The sequence below is a fragment of the Mytilus californianus genome, unplaced genomic scaffold (assembly GCF_021869535.1).
Source record: "Mytilus californianus isolate M0D057914Y unplaced genomic scaffold, xbMytCali1.0.p SCAF_1, whole genome shotgun sequence".
Classification (NCBI taxonomy): Eukaryota; Metazoa; Mollusca; class Bivalvia; order Mytilida; family Mytilidae; genus Mytilus; species Mytilus californianus.
In genome coordinates this window covers 96167784-96189627 of record NW_026262581.1, presented here as the reverse complement: position 1 = coordinate 96189627, position 21844 = coordinate 96167784, and the positions used below count along the sequence as shown (strand labels likewise).

The following is a 21844-nucleotide window of genomic DNA, read 5'->3' as shown; positions in this document are numbered from 1 at the left end:
CGCAATATTTTACAATACAGAATTCCATATTTGCAAGGACAGACAAACCGAAAGTGAATTCTCGGACACTCTTTCAGTCTCACAAGAGTGCCAGATTATCACCCTCATTTGTTCGAAGAAGGAATATACAGAAACTGAGTACTAATATACTCTAATCAACCTTCAAAGAAGGGTATAACAACCTGAACTATTGTTATTCACAAAGTTTTACATTTCAGGCTCAGTGCTCTGATGCACTATTAACCTTCTAGGATGGATAAACCACAATAACTTAATCATTCAGCTAAGTGTTCACTGATTCAAGAACAAGGCAAACATTGTAATTGTACATTTATCCAGTAAGGTCTAAATCACTCACCTGCTGATACGGCACCTGCTGATTTTGCACCATCAGCTGGCGATACGGCACCTTCAGTCTCTCATTGGCAATCTTTATTTTTATACTAAAGAGGATAGCCAAAATTCATCCAAGTTCTGCTTTGCCTGAGGGAGTTGGAACTTTACTTTCTTAATGATTTCTTAACACGTTTACTATCTCAGAACTATGATACAAAATCTAGCTTAGAAACTAATAACGATTACAACAAAAATCAACAGTAAAAAAAGGAGTCACATTTGAATTGTTCACTTTCGTTTTCTAATTTGATGAAAAGAAATTGTTTTTCTATTTGCAAAAAACTCCAAGAACATACAATTTGGTTACTTGTATTGGTTGTAAGATACTGTTCAAAAATCTTATTTTGGAATTTTCTATCATTACTGTGTAACACCATCAGGTATAGGATCTTATTTGTCCAAAAAACGTTTCTTGTTTTTATCATACAACTAGTGCTACAGCTTCAAGTAAAAACTAAAAATGATTTACAAATGCAATTGCATATATTACGGTCACTTGAAACCTGAATGCATTATTCACTCTCTGTTCTTTGGTTTGTTGAAGTTTCATCTGTTTGTTCCATTTTCTCCTCATCACTGGTGTTGTCCTCTTCATCAGCATCACCATCGTCATCATTCAAGTCTTGTCTTTCATTCAATCCTAAAAGTATGGCACTTCTGATTGTAAATATATCATCTGCATGACCGGGTTCTAAAGTATTCAAAAAGTCGGGCATTGTTGTATCTCTTGTTACAGGAATAATTCTTTTTTCCTTGTTATCGATGCACAGGGTTTTGAGTTTTTGAGCAAGATCAGTAATTCTTGGTGTTGTTTTGAAATCCTCAGAAATGACAAATACAAACATTCTGCATTTTTTGAAGATATCTTCAGTAGTGTGTCCAGATTTGTAAGCTAGACCTGGAAACAGAATGAAATATATATGTTACATTAATTGTCGAAATGCGCATCTGGTGCAGTAAAATTGTTTATTGTTATCTCATGTTACAATTTAAGTTTAAGAAACCTGTGGTTAATTTATGTTCGGAGAACTGAATAGAAATTGCATATAATTCTGGGACTTAATTATATATTATAAGGTCCCAGGTTAATTGTATAATTGTTAACCAGTTGTTAACACATTCTCAACTGATATTTGAAATGAAAATGATTTTAAAAAAAAGCTTAAATCGTTGAATAAAAGTGTTTGTTTAATAATAATTTTATACCTTCTAAAATTGATTCTGTCATGTGGAAATCTTTTCCAATTACATCCAGGAAAATATTTTCTACCCATGATCTTTCTGATGGACCAAAAAGAACATAATAGTCGAAAAGATACTCTTCATCAGTTGTTGTAAAATTTCCGGATATTTGTCTGGAGGTATGGTCTATTGAAACTTCTGTATCTTGAGGGGTATGATTGGTCATTCTTTTCTCTTCCAGTCTCCTTGCACGTTCCTTGACATGTTCTCCTTTGTGGTGCTTTAAAGCTTTCAATCCCATTTTAATCAAAGTGTCTCTTCTTTCACTTGATGTCTGTTTAATCAATGTGTCTATAACCTCGACAGTCTCGTGTGGGTAGTTATTAATCACATTTATCCACTGGTACTTGATCCTCTGCTTATGCTTTCTGTATGCTTCTTCAAGAACACAGCATATCTCTTCTAAATCTTTCTTTTTTCTTTGCCAAATCTGTCCCTTTGACTTTTTGAAGTTAACTCTAAACTCTTCCAATAAATATTCCAGAAATTGTCTAAAATTCAATGGATCTTTTTGATTTTTAGGCTCTATAGTGATGGCTATTTTCATTACATGAACTGCACCCTCAAAATTTCTAGTTTGGTACAAGCAGTATGCCAAGATTGCATATAATTCATGATGCTTGTCACACTCGTGGCTACAGAGAGCAGTATGAAGATATCTGATTGCCTCATTCCATTCTCCCATGTATTTGCAAACTTTAGCCAGTCTGCATAGTGTGATGCTGGTTTTTCTCTTGTCGAGACTTTTATTTCCATATTCTTTGGCTTTTTTTAATTCTGCTGAATTTCTAGACTCTTGTTTGTCAACCTTAAAGCGGTCAACATGTTTATCTAAATAAAGCTGGCAAAGTAAGGAGTAGGCAAACCAGTTGTAGTCACTGCACACAACTATAGATTTGTTGTAATACTCTTCCGCTTTCGGCCATTCTTTTTCCCATGCTTGCAACATACCAAGTCTGTTGAAAGTAACTCGATCGGGATGTTTAATGCAGATTTGATCTGCAAGGGCTGCTATTCGCATCGGCTCTTGTAATGCAATAATGTCTTTTACTTTCAGTTTTCCTAAATGTTCATCTGATTTTATTCTGTGTTTTTTCTGAATGTAAATACAGGCGATATAAGCATACGTTCTTGCAAGAATTATTGGCTCTTTGTCATTGGTAACCGTGGATTGGAAATGAACGACTACCTGTTCAAAAGAATCAACTGCTTTCTTAATGTATATCTTTTTATCTAGTCCTGATAATATTTCATCACTTCCACCACTCAATCTGTGATATGCTTTACCAAGATAATGCTTCCAAACATTAACTTCCGTCGATATTGTGTTGTCGTTTTGTTTGATGTTTTCAAAAATTCGAATGGCTTCTGCTAATTTTTGAACTGCCCGTTTCCTCTCTTGGGTCGTTTCTTTGTGGCAGTTTGTATGCAAACCCAGCAGCTTTTTCTGAATTGTCGTTACGTCTTTTAGAATACTCCTACATCCTGCGTCTTGAATACGACCTCTTGAGGACTCCAACATTTCTTTTACTTGATCCTTGAAGTCCAAGATCTTTTTCTCAGGACTATCGGTCGTCTCTGAATGTAAGTCTATCATCAAAATGTATCCTTGTTCTGCCAAACTTCTGGCTTTTTCGATGTCTCGATCGGGGGAATGGAGAATTCGTTCTATGTTTTTCTTGCAATCCTCTTCTCTTTTTGTCTGTTTCGTCTGTCTATACATTTCTGCAAGATTTGCTTGGATATTTAAATTTTTGCTGTAGTCATCACGAACCTAAAATAAGCACACAATAAGTTATTTCACGTTTGAATGAGAAATACCTACTTAAAACTAATCGTGCATATGGGTATCAATAATCTACGTAGACTTCAACACAAAACAGTTGTTCAGTGCTTTCATTGCATTTAATTTCCTGCCTTCAATAGTACATGCACGAATTCCAGACTTTTGTGTCATGGATGGATACCCCATATCCTTTGTTTTTTCTATTAATTTTGTTATCGATTCTTGCCAAGTGAAAATTTCAAGAGATATTCTCACGAGGAAGCATGAAATTTATAACGTGTTGTTTTAATTTTTTATAGGTCAACGTTTAAGTTTACTTTATAAGCAAGTTTCTCAGTTACTACTATTGTTAAGTCAATAATATGGGTATATAGAACTATTGTACTTTGTGAACATGTCATCTCTCAATTGGTCTCTAGTGGAGAGCTGTCTCATTTGCAGTCATACCACATCTTATTTTCACATGTCATCTCACTAAATAATACAATGTGTGGTGACTTTGTTGAACACGCCTATTCTTTCAGACTTGAAATAAAGGATACCACAGATACAGTTAAAGTTAAAGTCTGCCTCATATCTTCAATTTCAGCTAGAAATTGACAATGAGGGTCGGTCGAGAAAAAAGAGGGCTGATGCTAACAAGGAAGTTACTGAACCAAGGGTTCCAAAGTTACTGACGCCATCCCTTCGAAAGTTTTACGGACGCCATCCCTTCGAAAGTGTTACGGACGCCATCACGAGTCGGTTGATCGTTATGGAATATGGTTCATGTTGCTCAGTCTTTAGATTTTTTGTAGCCCTTTACCTCAAATACTTATATGTGTCAACTCTTCTTCAAATTGATACGCAAAGAGCATACGGTGTAATGCAATGTTCTAATAATACAAATTATTCACCGTAAAACAATAAGATTTTTTTCAAAATAAAACATTAGAATAATTTACGACGTTTATACTGTTTTCCATGTGTAAAAGTTTCAGGGGGATACCGCTCATATGGATGATATACCTTTTCAAGTTTTTCAATTGCTGTCGTTTTCTGTTCAGGATTCTGGAACATCAAAACAGCTTGAAAATTGTTAATAACTGGTTCAATGCACGGATGGCAACACTTCAGTTCCACGTTCTGTTCTCCTTCCAGGTATCTTAACTATAAGTTAAAAAATAAATTGTTTTTAAAATCTGATTTAAAAAAAAAACATTATTCTTTTTTATTTTAAAAAAAATCTCATATAAAGTTTTTCTGGTGGAAATTCGATTTTCGGCGTTTTGCATGTTTAATTGTTTTGTTATTCTAAAACAAATGATGGCTGTGGAATTCAGATTTTTATCATAGATACACTGGAATATATGGATTATATTGGCAATTTTGATTTCAGCAACAATCATCTCAAAATGAATCTCATTGTTGTAAAAAAAGTAATGTATACAATAAAGCTTGTGCGTAGTTTCTGTAGATTTGAGATTCTTTCAGTTTAAACTGTATTTTGCATTTTACAGAAATTTAATCTCAAAATATGTGATAGGCATTTGAAAACAAAAGACTATTTAAATATTTTATTTATATCAACACTAAGGCTTGCAAAATACAAAGAAAAATCAAGACTTGATTGGAACTCTAGGGAATATAAGAACAACATTAAATGAAAGAAAAGAAAAATCACTACACCAACGACATGCAAGTATTTTGTTTCTGTTATTTTGACTTTCAATTTTTCTCCGGCTTTCAAAACAAGAGATCACACGCTGAAATGTTTCGCCTGCTTTACTTATCATGATTGAATTTATTTTGAAAGTGTGTAATGTGAAAGTTTTACTATCAGTGAATTTCATATAAAATTAACATTATGAATGACCATTGTAAATGAGGTCAAGGTCAGATGAACCCTGCCAGACAGACATGTACACCTTACAATCATACCATAAACCAAATATAGTTACCCTATTGCTAATGATATCCAAGAAACAGACCTAATTACAAAAATGAAAATTGACAAATGAACATTGAAAATAAGATCAAGGTCAGATGAACCATGCCAGAAAATATGTCCACCATGCAATCATTCAAAACACCAAATATAGTTGGCCTATTGCTAACAGTATTTGATAATCAGACATAACCAGGAAAACTTAACATTGACCAATGAATCATAAAGATAAGGTCAAGGGCAGATGAATCTTGCCAGACGGACATACACACGTTGTAATCATTCCACACACCAAATAGTGTTTACCTATTGCTTATAGTATCTAAAAAATTTACCAAATCAGAAAAAAATTAACATTGACCAGTGGACTACGAAAATGAGGTCACGGTCAGATGAAACCTGCTAGTCAGACACGTACACGTTACAATTAATCCGTACACCAAATATACTTAACCTGTTGCTTATAGTATCTGAGATTTGGACTTAACCACGTAAACTTAACCTTGATCACTGATCCATGAAATGAGGTCGAGATCAGGTAAATTCAATCTGACGGATATGTAGACTTTGCAAGGAACCCACATACAAAATGTATTTATCATATTACTTATGATAAGTGAGTAATTCACATTACAAAAAAAGAGTTTTTTTTTCAGGCAGTTGCTAAACCATGAAAATGAGGTCAAGGACAATGAACATAGGTCAGACGAAAACTTTGTAATTTAAGGCATCTGCATAAAAGGTATGAAGCATCCAGGTCTTCTACCTTTTGAAATATAAAGCTTTAAACAAATAGTTTACGCCGTCGCCGTCGCCGCCGCCGCTGGATTTTAATCCTATGATTCGCATTCTGCGACTTTCGTCGCATTCGAGACAATAAACTATTTTTTCATACTATATGATAACAAGAGGCTCTCAAAAGCCTGAATCGCTCACCTGTAATTTTTTGCTTAAATCTTTCATCAATGATTATTTTTGCTTTTCAATATATATATTCATGAATGGCTTAAAACTTTCATTGAAATGTTCTTTGTATCTGTCATATTTTCTTCAAAATCAAAGAAATGCATTTTACCCCTATGTTTCATTTTAGCCATAGTGGCTATGTTTCTTGACGTACAAGAAAATAAAATACAAAATTTATACAAGATACTCTAAAACTCATTCAGCCCAAGTTTGGCTGAAATTGATTCAGCAGTTTCAAAAGAGAAGATTTTTTAAAGTAAGCAAACTAAATGAACAAATTGTGAAAAATTGATTTTAAAGGGCAATAACTCCTTAAGGGGACAATTGACAATTTTGGTCATACGAACTTATTTGTAGATCTTACTTTGCTGAACATTTTTGCTGTTTACAGTTTATCTTTATCATTAATAATATTCAAGATAATAACCAAAATCTGCAAAATTTCCTTAGAATTACCAATTAAGTGGCAGCAATCCAACAATGGGTTGTTAGATTCATCTGAAAATTTCAGGGCTGACAGAGCTTGGCCCAATAAACATTTTTACCTCTCATCAGATTAGCTCTAAATGCTCTAAATGCTTTGGTTTTTGAGCTATAAGCCAAAAATTGCATTTTACCCCTACGTTCTATTTTTAGCCATGGCGGCCATGTTTTTTTACGAAACAGAAAATAAAACACAAATTTATTCTAGATACCCTTAGAATCATTCCTTAAGTTTGGTTGGAATTGGTTCAGTAGTTTCAGAGAAGAACATTTTTTAAAGTTAGAAAACATGATAAACAAATTGTGTAAAATTGTCCTTAAAGGGCAATAACTCCTTAAGATGTCAATTGACAATTTTGACATATGAACTTTTTTGTAGATCTTACCTTGCTGAACATTTTTGCTGTACACAGTTTATCTTTATCATTAATAATATTCTAGATAATATCAAAAAACTGCAAAATTTCCTTAAAATTACCAATTTAGTGACAGCAACCCAACAATGGGTTATCAGATTCAACTGAAAATTTCAGGGCTGATAGAACTTCACCTAAAGAACACTTTAACCCCATGTCAGATTTGCTCTAAATACTTTGGTTTTTGAGATATAAGCCAAAAACTGCATTTTACCCCTATGTTCTATTTTTAGCCATGGCGGCCATGTTATTTGACGAAACAGTATATCTTTATTCTAGATACCCTAAGCATCATTCAGCTTAAGTTTGGTTGGAATTGGTTCAGTAGTTTCAGAGGAGAAGATGATTGAAATAGTTTACACCAGACGGACGACGACGGACGACGACAGACGACGACGGACGACGACAGACGACGACGGACGCCAAGTGATGGCAAAAGCTCACCGTTCCTTCGGAACGGTGAGCTAAAAAGAAACACTTCGTTTACCTGGTTCCCATCATGAACTTGAAATATTCTCAGTCTAAGATTGTTGTAAAATCCGAATTGATGTTCTTCTTTGATACCCAGTGCCATTGTCACTAAAAAAAATCCTTCCTTTATAGTAAAAGCACAAACTGTAGACTGATTCTTGTAATCAATTATGGACAAGTGAAAATTTCCAGAGATAGTAACCGGAGTAGGGATCTGTCGGTAAATACTAATACTATGACTTATATACGATGTTTAAGATTTTTATTTTATTTTTTCTGACCTGCTCGTTTAGTTTTAAACGCAAATAATTGTGAGGAAAATATACTGCTTTCTCTTTGTAAGACTATTTTCTTTTTCTTTTTTATATTTTTCCCATATAGAGCCCTTTGGTTAAAATTAGTCTTATTAAATTTTTCGATCTAAAAATAAACTTATTTTTTACATTATGACATAATAGTTGAAAGTGTAGTTTACAAATAAACTCGTCTGTACAGAGTACTATCTTTTTACCCGGAAGTAAAACACAAGATAGTACCATGTACAAACTTTCTGTACAGAGTACTATCTTCTAACCAGGAAGTAAAACAACAAGATAATACTATGTACCAACTTTCTGTAGAGTACTATCTTTTAATCCGGAAGTATCACAACAAGATAGTACTATGTACCAACTTTCTGTACAGAGTACTATCTTTTAACCAGGAAGTAAAACAACAAGAAAGTACTATGTACAAACTTTCTGTACAGTACTATACAAAGTTTAAATAGTATTTTTGTCGGCTTACTTCGGCCATCGTACGTCATAGATACCTGGGGCAATATGCGCGTTTCGTCTGCTGGAGCTAAAGTCAGGTGATTGTAAAGAAAAAATATATTTATGAAACGGGTTCTGATTAATCAATAAACACAAGAACGATAATCGTAGTGTTTATGTTATTTCCAACTTTTGCTAAGTGCACACAGAAATCCCATATGATTATTTGATGGTAATATTAAGCAAGGTGAACTTCTATTTAAATGCCAATACTGACTACACGAATGTTCCGCTTTGTTATTTTACCTTTATCCTGCTAATAGTGCTATTACAACTATGTCAGGAAATAAGATAAAATAAAACAAGTCGTAAGCTGTGAACTAGCTGTCAGTAAGTGCGAGTACTTTCAGATCTGTTCTTAGTGTCTTTTAGTTGTGGGGATGTATATTAAGTACCCTGTCACGTCCACTCTGTGTTTTGTTACTTGTTTTTTTGCTTTATATCTATCTGATGAGTTAAGCCCTTTTCAGCTTATTTTAATAGTTTGTTCATATATGTTGTACTGTTACACCACTGTCCCAGGTAAGGGGGAGGGTTGGGCGCCCGCTAACATGTTTAACCCCGACACATTCTGTATGTGCCTGTCCCAAGTCAGGAGCCTGTAATTCAGTGGTTGCCGTTTGTTGTAAAAAAGTTGTATATCATATTTGTTTTTCGTTCATTATTTTGTACATAAATCAGGCCGTTAGTTTTCTATGTTTGAATTGGTTTACATTTGTCATTTCGGGGCCTTTTATAGCTTTTATGGGCTTTGCTCATTGTTGAAGGCCGTACGGTGACCTATAGTTGTTAATTTCTGTGTCATTTGGTCTCTTGTAGAGAGTTGTCTCATTGACAATCATACCACATCTTCTTATTTTTATATTAACTACATTATGTCAAAACAAATCAAACATACAATATATCTGCAGATAGGATTTCAATATTTGATTAATAGATTGGATTTGAATTAAGGGAGGCGTGGGGTGTACGTTAATGAGACAGAAAGTCAAACAAGAAGAAAACACGATAGAGCGCAAACAATAGACCAGTGTCTCAGTATACAACACGTCAGTCTCTAGTCCAAGATTACTCTGACGTCCAACGACCTTTTTGGGATTTCAACGGCCATATGAAGTCTTAAGACGGTCGTTATATGGCGGAACAATCCCGGACTAGTCAAGATCTTAATCGCCTGTTATGGGCCAATGATATTTTATTAAGGCTTTCGGTCATCAGTTCTAATGATTTAGCTTTAACCTTAAGGGCATTTGAAAGGTTAAACATGTATTCATAATTCAAATTTTAATGACTAATTATTGCATCTATCCAATTGAAGGAAATAACGAGTACAGATCGGTCAGTCACGTTCATACTTTGATTTACACCAAGGAAGTGTGGTTTTTGTCTCACGTGCGACCAAAGTTGCAGAATGCGAGATAGGGAATAACAATCCGGCGACGGCGTAAACTATTTGTATAAAGTTTTATATTTCTGGAGGTAGAAGACCTGGATGATTCATACCTTGTATGCAGATGTCTTATGTTACAAAGTTTCTGTCTGTCATATGTCCATTGTCCTTGACCTCATTTTCATGGTTCAGCGACTGCTTGGAAAACACTTAAGAGTTTTTTTTGTCATGTGAAATACTCACTTATTATGAGTAATAGGATAACTGTATTTGGTATATGGTCTACATGTCTGTCAGACAGAGTTCACCTGACCTCGATCTCATTTCATGGATCAGTGAGCAAGGTTAAGTTTTTGTTGTCAATATCTCATATACTTTAAGCATTATGTAAACTATATTTGGTGTATGGAATGATTGTAACGCTTACATGTCCATCTGACAGGCTTCATCTGAACTTGACCTCATTTTCATGGTTCATTGGTCAATGTTAAGTGTTTATGGTTTGGTCTATTATATGTATCAGATACTATAAGCAATAGGTCAACCATATTTGGTGTGTTGAATGATTGATTGGTGTTCATGTTGTCTGGCAGGGTTCATCTGACCTTGACCTTATTTTTATTGTTCATTGTTTAATGTTCAATATATTCGATGCATGGTATGAAATTTAATAAAGATAAGTAAAGCAGGCGAGACATTTCAGCGTGTGCACTCTTGTTTAAAGATCTTATTCACCATATTGAAAATTTGATCGAATCCGTGTGCCGTATTTTACATGATTTGTACAAAGAAACAGACTTATCCTAAAATATTTACATAACCAGGGCAAGAAATGAGGTAAAGGCCATATGTCGGACGAACATATAGTCTTGAGTATTCTCCTAACTACGAATCTACCAATTAAATATTGTAAACCTTTCATGCAAAGTTACTGACAAACAGGCATTACCTAAAAAACTTAACCGGACTCCTTTAAAATTTATGAGGTCAAAGTCAGATGATATTGACTGATTGACGAGGACCATATCGACACAATTTACTGGCTGCAGACCGATTTTGATAACTTAAAAGTTAAAACAGGATATTTCCAATTGCTGACACCATTCACACAGCCACCCACGTTGCACGTAGTTTAAAATATGAATAATGTAAGTGAATATTTTCTAAAATGTTGTTTAAGGAAAACCAAGATGAAATGTGAATGAAGATACTGCGTCTGCTGGCAGCATAATGTAAAAGACACAAAACGTGATATTTCTAATTACAAAAGGGAAATGTTCACATTAAACTTATTTTGGGGTTTGTGTGGAAGTAATGCAAGTTACAGTATTTCATTTGAACAATTTGACATATTTTACTTAAGCCCCCGTCACACTAGAACAAGACCATGAAGATCCCACTACGATCTATAAAAAAAAAGATCGCAGTGAGATCGTGGTATGGTCGGATTGAATGTTCAATATTTCATAGTTTTCAAGTTCATACAACGACCTTGCTATGATCCTGATAAGATCCTGCTACGATTCCGCTACGATAGTTACACGTTCTAGTTACTAGCTCTTAAATAATTGCAATGTCCAATAAGACTTTACCACGACTTACACGATCTCTGTACGCTTCTACCAAGAGCTTCCCGATCGCATTACGACCTCAATACGAGTCTACTACGATCGAACCACAACTCCACTACGTTGTCACTGCGCTTTTCGTCCCTATACATAACACGATCTCTGTACGCTTCTACCAAGACCTTCCCGATCGCATTACGATCTCAATACGAGTCTACTACGATCGAACCACGACTCCACTACGTTGTCACTGCGCTCTTCGTCCCTATACACAACTTTACTTTCCCATTGCATTTGTCCACACCAGTTTCCATGAGTAAAAATGCCGTAAAAGATATCAAAAACAAAACAAAAAACAGGTCGTGGTGCTAAAAGTAGAGGTATCAACAGAATGATGTCGTGCAATTATCGTGGCTAGGACGTAGTAGTATCGTAGTAAGGTCGTACTAAGGACAGCGAACTATTGTCTTCCTCGTCGTAGTATAATCGTATCAATATCGTAGTGGAAGCGTAATAAAGACGTGGTGAAATCGGAATAGTCGCAGCAAAATCTTTTTCATTAGCTTCTCGATTGCACCACGTATTCAATGCGATGCTTTTACGCCCATCCCGATCTTACTACGTACTTACGACGAACTTCATACATTTCTACCACGACTAGTTTTGGCCACGACTGCACTACGAATGTTTTGAGCATTTTCAAAGTTGATCGTGGACCTCTTCGATCATGAAGACCTTGGCACCTCGATCTTACTACGACTTCCAAAATTTTTCATAATTTCTGAGGTCGTAGCGGGATCGTGGTCCTAGTGTGATGGGGGTATAACATTGATCAATTAAATCTAATATGTTAGAGATATTATTGTTGTCTGTTTGTAATGTTTGTAATTCAAATATACTAAAACACAGAGCGTTTACTGTAAAATTATTAAAGTAGGAACATCAGCAAGGAAAATCTATTTTGTACATAAATGTTTTTTTTACATGAAATGGATTATCATTTGGATTATTTCAAAATGTGTATCCTTTTTCCAAGCTGGTCCTACAATTATTTTCCCTTTTACAATAACATTGGTATGACTATGTTGTCGAACGAAGATAAGATAAGAGGTTAAGATAAAGTTGAAGGTTGAAGGATAAGATAGGTATATACGTAGGTACTATATTGTCATTTTGTCGTCTGGTTTCCTCTACAGAAGAAAACTTTAATACTGCCTTGAAATACAAGTATTGCTAAGATATGTTTTAAGCGGTATTAATTCTCTTCAAACAGACAATGTAAACGTAAGGAGACGCGTTACGATTGCCAATGAGACAACCGTCCGCTTTCAATTGGGTTTTTTTTGTTTGTTTGTTATGAACGTTCTTGATGAAATCACAACGTTTTCTGTTGACTAGCAGTAGGTCGATACCACTGCTGGATGCCTATTAGTCCCCGAGGGTATCATTTGCTCGATAGTCAGTGTTCGCCTACTGGCATGATTTTATAACAAACATTTTTTTAATTTTCCGTTGATAAATCTTAATTATTTAGAAACTTAGATTTCAACTCCCTCAAGCAAAGTTGATACTAAACGTTTTAAGCTATTCTTTTAATGTCCCTGTTGATACTATACCGCCTCAAGTATTTATACATCCTTCTTTTTGCTTTAAATTGTTGATTTATTTATAGTGTTAATTTTATTTATTGATTAAAGTCAACACTCAATATTCTGTATATAAAACGCTTTTCTGAAATAATGCTTTAAACGAGATTTAAAAAGTAAACAAAACCCTGTGTACAAGATCTTTACCTGAGGAGTTGAAACCTTAGTTGCCATAAGAATAACAACAAGTTATCTCCGAATGAAAGAAAAGGTAACAGAAAAAGTTTTCAATAGAATATTTTAGCTTTACATTTAATAGAATTATGGAAATATGTTAACATTTCACTTTTCAACTTTAAAGACTATGACGTCGATCGTTTGGTCTTTTAAAGGCCTTAAACTATTTTTTTTCAGGAAAAGTTATGTCAGAAAAGAGACTATCGGAGTTTTTAGAAAAAGTGAGATCTGACTTGGATAGAACAGTGAATTTTTGGGTTAAACATTCACATGACACTGTACACGGGTAAGGTTTTTTGTATAAATGTGTAAAGATTTTTACTATGGTATTGTAGTCTAGATAAATATCCAGAAATCATACGATGCATTTAGAATTTTTGAAATTAACTTGCACGTTATAAAAATATGGCGATGTAGTACCTATGTCATTATCAATGAGACGACTATCCACCAAACACCAAAGGATAAGGATGTTAACAACTATAGATCGCCGCAAGGCCTTCAATAACGGGCAAAACTAAAACTGTAAGGTAAACTTTAAAAGGCCCTGGGATGACGAAAGTTTAAGCAGTTCAAAAGCGAAAACCAACGACCTGATTTATGATAAAACAATGAACGAAAAACAATTATGACTGACATCAACCATCGACATGTAACCCTGGGTCACAGGCTCCTGGCTGGGGATAGGTACAAAAGGATGTGAAAGGAAAACGTGTTCGTGAACGCTCAACACTCGTATAGCCTGGGACAGTGGTGTAACATCAAAACATAATAAACGCAAAAAATTCATTTGGGGAGGGCTTGACCCATCAGATAAGTACTATAAGCAGAAAAAACAACCAACATTATTGCAAAAAGCAAAAAGTAACTATCTAAGAGTACTCGTAGATACTGAAAGCTTGTTCAACTCCCAATGTTATCTAATAGATAAACCATGTTTCCAATATAAAAAAAATCAACCAGAACACCTCCAGCGGATTCAGTGTGTTAAGACGTCATATAAGAAATTTGAGAAAGCATAACCTTGTACACTAAGTGCACTTGTTATTTTCCAGTCTTATAATATAAATACGATTCTTAAACAAGCTAAAATGTTTGGAAGGTAATTTTAGATTCGGCGAAGAAAGCTATAGTCATTTTAAAACAAATCTCAAAAGGGAAAAGACTCTCTAAGGTCCATTTACAGTTATGTTTCTTTGGGGAGGATGAGGAAGGAGGACAGAAATTAATGTAATGTTCTTTAATACAACAAAAGCAAAGTTTGCTTAAATTCTAAAACGAACAAAAAATTGAAAGATTTTAGTATTTGACTTTTATTTAAATGCAAAGAAATAATTGCACCAAAGAAAAACTGTAATTGCAATTTTATAATCTATGAATTGTGTCTAGTATTTTCTTCAACAGAGGATTTTTTAACTGTATTGACAAAGATGGGAAAATATACGACGAGACAAAACACGTATGGCTCCAAGCACGACAGGTTGGTATTAACCTAACTTTCAATTTTTGTGATAAAATGCGATTATAGATACTGTAAATATTGACGAAAAAGTCAACGTCTAACGGCCATCGTATGGTCTACAATAATTAGCAACAGCCCACACTGCCAGACGGTTTCTTGAAGCAAGAATATTGACTTGCTTATAATAATGTTTCAAGGTACGTATAAATAGACAATAAAAGGTGCTTAAACTCAATGCGCACCCTCAATAAAGGATGCTGATAATTTGTTTTTTACAGGGGAAATATCTCTATTTCTACTCCTTCCCTTTAAAAATAAGAACTAAAATAATAGTGAAAGCGAGAAAATTAGCATGGATATGCAAAATTTTAATATGAAATATATAAACACACAGACAACATCTACATTTAGGGTAGATATCTATAAGACTCTAGTTATACGATGTTTCAGACCTTGTGTACAGGATTTCCTAGATAGAGGTTTACTGCTTACAAGAACGCTGCTCAACTTTAGGTTCTAGATGGTAAAATTTAAACAATTTCTTAACCTTCGGTGTTTGATGTGTATTTTGCTGCTCTGTCTTTCTTCTTAGTGATTTGTGAACTATTGCTTATCTTCTATTTTATTTGGCTATGACGAATTTCTGTTCTTCAAAGTCCATATACGAAGCTAGTTGCCCCCTCGCTGTCTTCTTAATGTTTTCCACAATATCTGCGATATTTTATTAATAAAGCCTTTATCATGTCAATTTTTGAGTTCCGTTTGATTAGGTGTGGATGTATGCCAGATTATACAAAGAGATGAAACGATTCCAAAAACCAGAAATTCTTGAAGCAGCTATAAAAGGTTTGTTTACACTTTAGAACAACTATACTTTAATATGTCAGTCATACTGTTAAATAAAGCAAAGTGTAAATTTAATAAAATCACAATATCAATTTCTTTGCATCTATGTGCTAATCGTTTTTTGAAATTTGTAATTGATATATATGGCAAGCCGTTTTCATCGAAAGGCAAAGAAATATATTTATAAAAAAGCCTCGTTTATCAAAATGACACGAAAATATAATCTCAACAAAAAAGAGAGAAAGCACATTCTTAAAATTTTTTTTCTTTTAATTCACAGCTAATTCGAAAAAAATACACACTAGATTTTTTAGGAGTGCGTAGTAAGTTTTGAAAATGCACAGCTTCGATTTAAAATACAAAATGTTGGATTTAGTAGACTCAGCATTTCTAAATAAGTAACTAGATAATAAAAATACAAGACTACATTCAAAATAAACAGATTTATGTCCATTTCTGTTCCCCAAGAAAGGAAAGATAATTTATGTTTCTATCTCATTACAGTTTGATCCGTGATTTAGACATTTTTTTCTTTTAAAGGCGCAGAATTTCTACAGAAGTTTGCAAGAAACCCAGAAACATATAGATGTTACTTTGCATTGACTAAAGAAGGGAAACCTGTAAAAATACAACGAACAATATTCTCGGAATGCTTTTACTTAATGGCCATGTCTGAGCTAGGAATAGTTTCTGGGAAACTAAGTTATAAGGTATACTAACGTTTGGTATTATGCCGATTTTATTCTTGATTCAGGTTCTAAATGACTATTTAAGATACTATGTACCAACACATAATTTTGAAGATATTCACAAAAAGCTATTTACTCTCTGTCTATAGTTTAACATTAAAAGTACATGTATTGTTATTTTGGTATTCCCTTTCATACCATATAGAAAGAAGCCTTAACGATGATGGACAAAATTGTACATTGGGTGATGGAAGACGACACAGAGATAGGACGACAATCACTAGATGGCGCTCCACCACACAGTTCTCTTGCTGTACCCATGATGATGCTGTGCATAATCAGTCAGATAGAAACCATGGACAACTCTCTTTCAAACAAGTACAGTAAAGCAACAGATTGGGCTGTTGCAGAGGTGTTCAAACATGTCAAGGTATGTATATAGGAAGGGTCAAATGACGGTTACCCAGAACGCTGTTAGGTAGCGATTACATGTATCTAATAAGAAGGTAATCCAAAACGATTTCTGAAATAGAAGACAAATCATTCTTCTTGATTCTACATATAAATACAAATCTAACTGTTTAGCAGAGAGAATGAAATAGTTTTGGTCAACATTTAAATGGTTTTGTTAAAACACGTTAAATTCAAAAGATTTTATGCAGGGACTTGAGATTAAGTCACTTTTGTAGATGTAAAAAACGTGTGACTAAATAATCGCCTTGCAAACGAACCTCTTCGACGTTTGAAACGTTCCCCGCAAGAACGTTCGCTATAGATTGCAAGTAAAAAAAAACTGTGTTCTGGTTAATAGTAATGATGAAAACAGGTTTCAATAATAACAGAGTTCCATACAATTTTATCTTTTTCCTATATAAAAAACGATTAGAATAGCAGTTTTGAAAATTATATACGCAAACATTTTGTATATCACAAACATACCAACCACAGTTTATTTTTCCGCTGGCTGTATGTTGTTCATTTCTTTATTCATGTTTTGAATTTATATACTGTGACCACTGAAAACATAAATTTCTTAATGTTTCAAGCGAGACGGAACTGCTGTACTGGAGAATGTTGGTTTGAACGGCAGTGAACTGACGGGAAGTAGTGGCAGACTTATGACTCCTGGTATGTAAATAAGTTACGGGAAGTAGTGGCAGACTTATGACTCCTGGTATGTAAATAAGTTACGGGAAGTAGTGGCAGACTTATGACTCCTAGTATGTAAATAGGTTACGGGAAGTAGTGGCAGACTTATGACTCCTGGTAGGTAAATAAGTTACGGGAAGTAGTGGCAGACTTATGACTCCTGGTATGTAAATAAGTTACCGGCTGAGAGAATCGTGCCGATCTGATTAGTCCAGCCATTCCTCACTGATTTTTTACAGGTTATTCTTGTGTTGCGTTGCTACACCACTGTTCCAGGTTAGGGGAGGGTTCAGCGCTCACAGTCATGTTTAACCCCGTAAAATTCTATATGTGCCCGCCCCAAGTCAGGAGCCTGTTAGTCAGTGGTTGTCGTTGGTTGCTGCCTGTCATATTTGTTTTTCATTGTTTTGTCATGAATCAGGTCGTTAGTTTTTTCGTTTGAATTGTTTTATATCGGGGCCTTTTATAGCTGACTAAATGGTATGGGTTTTGCTCACATATAGACGTTTAAATTCACTTCAATCGGACTCCGTTTGTACCAATTAGGAGTCAACTAATTTGCATATAATTTGCATATTTTTACAATTTCTGTAAAATGCCTGATTTTCCATAATTTATCTTAGGGTCGAATCTGTTAACATACCTTGGTCTTATTGTTTAATAGCTACAATTTGCAACAACTAAAAATCCACCAATCGACTAAATGATGTTTGATTAATACTTTCCAAAAGGGTAAGCAAGTCTTTTAACAGATTCACCCATTTTGTATATTTCAGGTCACTCCATTGAAGCTGGCTGGTTTTTACTTGATCTGGCTATTAGAAAGAAAAGAACAGAACTAGCAGAGACAGCAATACAGACTTTTATGATCAATCCCTATAACTATGGCTGGGATAAGCAGTATGGTGGACTATATTATTTTCTAGATGTCGATGGATGGTCACCGGCACAGTTGGAATGGGATTTGAAGTTATGGTGGCCACATAATGAAGCAATGATTTCATTTCTTATGGCATATAAACATACTAAAAATGTCAAATATTTAGACATTTTTGCTCAAATATTTGATTATAGTTACTCTCATGTAAGTATATCACTCAATACACAAACGAAATTTTTTTAAATTGGTTGAAATGGGAAATATACTATATAGCATGTATAATAACGATTACTTCATAAACGAGTTTAACAATAACAATCAATTTTAATTTGAATTTGTCGTTGTTTCACAATTAATTACAAATCATACGCAGAAATTTCTTACTTTCTCATAGATTTCTCAATAAAAATCTCTTTTGATTTAGTTTGTCGACAACGAACAAGGAGAATGGTATGGTTATTTAGACAGAGAAGGAAAAGTCAAAATAAGATCTAAAGGTGGTGTATGGAAAGGTAAATTATAATACACTGTACTATTAAAATTGTTCGCAAAAAGTAGACAAACAGTTTCAATAATTTATACCCTCGATCCAAAGGAGGGGTATGTTGGTTTACCTTTGTCCGTCCGTCTGTCCATAACACATGTGTAGGACTTTCTGCATTAACTACAAGTCACAACGTTTTAATACATTGCATCAATCTTCATCTGGTTATGCCATACCATGTGACACGTTTTCAATTCATTCGATGTGGTACTTCTTACTTGTTGAGAACATCGTATCTTTAAAATGTCATGCTCATATATGAAATTTTCGACATAATTAACTCAGCAAATACAAGTCGTGGACATCTGAAATATGACACCAATTGTAAAATTTTAAATGATTCGTGTATTTATTACAAAATAGAGTCAACAACATTGAGAAAGGGTCTAATTATTTTATGTGATCACAGAACGTATATTTTTTGTGATAAACTCGTCTCTGTAAATTTTTTAAAAACATCAACACTCATGTCTTGAAAAATACGTAATTAGTTGAGAAGTTTGCCTACAGTTGAAAACATACTGTGAACCAAATACGATCAAACAAGAGCAGAGAGACGTGCACCATGTGTGAAGCAGAAAATATTTACCTTTTTGGAAAACTGGAAATGATTCCCTGTTTTAGTGTTCAACAATCTCAAGTCTTGTAAAGAAATAGTTTGTTGAATAACTTACATATTAATATCTGCTCTGTAAAATTTCTCGATTTGTGAACAGTTGACTTTAAAAAGCGTCACTGTTTCTGTTATGGTTTCGGTTGGATAATGTGTTATGTCTTTTCGTTTGTAGTCCAAATAATTATAAAATAGCCTTTCAATACCATCATTGTCATGACAATTGTTTGGACTGGTATTGTGTATAAAATTCGAGATTGCATGTTTGTTACGTAAGTGCGTCACTGTTTGTGATATCCTGTGGTGTCTGTCGTTGATGGAAGATGTTCGTTGTTGTTCTGCGCTTTGCATGTTGTGTGGACTATTATATTATTTGTTTGTGCGTTTCTCTGTGATGGGTGTTCTTGCGTGTGTTTGTGTTGTATTTCTGTCACATAGTGTTGTCATATTAGCGATATTTTTTTACCATTGTCCTATATTTTACCTGGAATGGAACTTAAATATTCTTGTGTTGACTTCAAACTACCTTTCGTGTAGGTATGCGCCTCCTGTTTATTTTCTTTAATGGATAAGACTGATTTTTCGTAATTTCTAAGGCAAACACAGATATTGTCTTTACATTTCTGTTTTATCACTACTGTAATTGTTATTCAACAGAGGTTTAATATCTCTCATACAAAGTTATCCTCTGATGATTGTGTCTATTCCTTTTAGGTCATACTGGTTTTTTAATGAAAATGTGTTTGTTCTTCTTTTCTTACATCCTGACTCCCATACACTGATAATAGTCAAAGTGTGCTCAAATACTGGATGTATAAACAAGAAATTTTTATGCACATAGAAATCTTGAATAGCTCTAAACATCAAGAGAGAAATAAGATTTTCACACTGCGAACTTTACATTTTATTATAGTAATTAAAATGAAAATTAACACTTTATAAATTTGGAACGTTCGAAGCGCTTTCCTGGATTTACCTTCATCAAAGAACGCTTAACCCCCAAACAATTGAAATCCTAGGATGTATATATACTTGAATACATGAGGAGCTACATAACTTAAAAGAGACCTTTACAGAATAGCCAAATCCACCTATGGCCAAACATGCCTAAGGGAGTTGTTACCTTGATTTCTTAATAATTTCGAAATTTATCAACGGAGAATAGAAAAAGTTTTGTTATAAACCATTTCAGTTGCGAAGCACTGTGACTACTAAGCTGGTGATGGTGATACCCTCTGGAACACCAGCTGCGGTGTTTACCCAGTGCTAGAAAATGAAAATAACAAATTACAAATTCAATGCGTCGGAACGACTTTTCTTGATTTACTTTCATCAGAAACGCTAAAATCCAACTTAAATTGAAAGCTAAGGATGTACATGAGGAGCTATTTAACCAAGAGGGACCTTAAAAGAATAGCCAAATCCGTCTAAGGCCAGTATTGGTTTTACAGATTTTGCCTCTTGATCATCGTATTTTCTTCTTCATCAGCAGTTGTGGTTTCTCCCTTTATATTCTGCACAATTGTTTAGAAATTTAAAGATACCATTCAACGATTTTTGTCTTGTTTTTATAATTCTGGTTATTTTGATTTAAATTTCGTCATTTACAGCTTCAGTACGTTGACACAAAATTCTTTAATGATATTTTATCATTTAACCTATTTTTTACAGGCTGTTTCCATGTTCCAAGAGCGCTAATGATGTGTGAACAAATGTTAGAAGCAATGACCAAGTAAAATATGATGGGAGTTTTGAAACATCTGTACATATTAGCATCATTTAATAAATTCAAACACACATAAAACATGGCTGATTTATTGCAATTGAAGATAAAACACAATTTTGTTCATATATATAAAAGAGAGGCGAAAGATACCAAAGGGACATTCAAACTCATAAGTAGAAAATAATCTGACAACGCCATGGCTAAAAAAGAAAAGGACAGACAAACAATAGTACACAAAATACAACATAGAAATCTAAAGACTGAGCAAGAGGAAACCCACCAAAAAATGGGGGTGATCTCAGGTGCTCCGGAAGGGTAAGCAGATTATCCACTGACCTAAACTTTCCACTTACAGATTTGATCCAGTTAGACGTAAGTCCTCTAATATATTTTGCCATTAAAAAAGGCGTTTAAATGGAATATTAAAGGTTAATACTCCCTACTGCAAATAAAAAACAAGCACAAAACAAAAATTTACTATTGGTCTAAACCGACAATGACCAAGTTCCACAGCTTTTGATGTCCTTTACTTAATTTTCCTTCAGATGGAACGCTAGGAGCCAGTGGTTATATATATAACCGTAATCTCTGCCATATACGAAATAAAAAATAAAGATAAAGGAGCGAAAAAAAAGGATAATACAATGACAAT

General features: G+C 34.1%; 2 protein-coding genes and 1 long non-coding RNA gene across 6 annotated transcripts in view; 2 read left to right on the top strand and 1 right to left on the bottom strand.

Moving 5' to 3' along the window:
* LOC127710846 (uncharacterized) overlaps positions 1-21844 on the top strand; it is a 116441-nt gene that overhangs the window by 8496 nt on the left and 86101 nt on the right. The gene's annotated exons all lie outside the window — the stretch shown is intronic.
* Positions 556-7887, bottom strand: LOC127710331 (uncharacterized). The gene is made up of 4 exons (XM_052216132.1): positions 7704-7887; positions 4433-4573; positions 1603-3412; positions 556-1294 (listed from the first exon to the last, which is right to left on the bottom strand). The coding sequence occupies exons 1-4, from the start codon at positions 7788-7790 to the stop codon at positions 909-911; spliced, it is 2424 nt and encodes an 807-aa protein (XP_052072092.1). The 5' UTR covers positions 7791-7887; the 3' UTR covers positions 556-908.
* LOC127710573 (N-acylglucosamine 2-epimerase-like) lies at positions 8285-21268 on the top strand. Of its 4 annotated transcripts, none has more exons than XM_052216533.1 (10): positions 8285-8540; positions 13461-13569; positions 14688-14763; positions 15516-15591; positions 16132-16301; positions 16486-16710; positions 17327-17408; positions 18206-18513; positions 18734-18821; positions 21138-21268. In XM_052216533.1, exons 2-10 carry the CDS (start codon positions 13469-13471, stop codon positions 21200-21202), a joined length of 1191 nt encoding a protein of 396 aa, XP_052072493.1. In that variant the 5' UTR covers positions 8285-8540; positions 13461-13468; the 3' UTR covers positions 21203-21268. The 4 variants fall into 4 exon arrangements, with proteins under 4 accessions (XP_052072493.1, XP_052072486.1, XP_052072498.1 ...); XM_052216526.1 differs by lacking the exon at positions 8285-8540 and adding an exon at positions 8599-8674; XM_052216538.1 differs by lacking the exon at positions 8285-8540 and adding an exon at positions 8602-8689.

Bases quoted from the DNA above. Each gene is read 5' to 3' on its own strand.
- LOC127710573 (XM_052216533.1), top strand. From the start codon at position 13,469: ATGTCAGAAAAGAGACTATCGGAGTTTTTAGAAAAAGTGAGATCTGAC. The intron at 15,592-16,131 runs GTTTGTTTACAC...TTTCTTTTAAAG, and splicing joins TCTTGAAGCAGCTATAAAAG to GCGCAGAATTTCTACAGAAG. The intron at 16,711-17,326 runs GTATGTATATAG...TAATGTTTCAAG, and splicing joins AGGTGTTCAAACATGTCAAG to CGAGACGGAACTGCTGTACT.
- LOC127710331 (XM_052216132.1), bottom strand. From the start codon at position 7,790: ATGGCACTGGGTATCAAAGAAGAACATCAATTCGGATTTTACAACAAT. The intron at 4,574-7,703 runs GTAAACGAAGTG...TTTAACTTATAG, and splicing joins AAGTTCATGATGGGAACCAG to TTAAGATACCTGGAAGGAGA. The intron at 3,413-4,432 runs GTATATCATCCA...TGCTTATTTTAG, and splicing joins CAATTGAAAAACTTGAAAAG to GTTCGTGATGACTACAGCAA.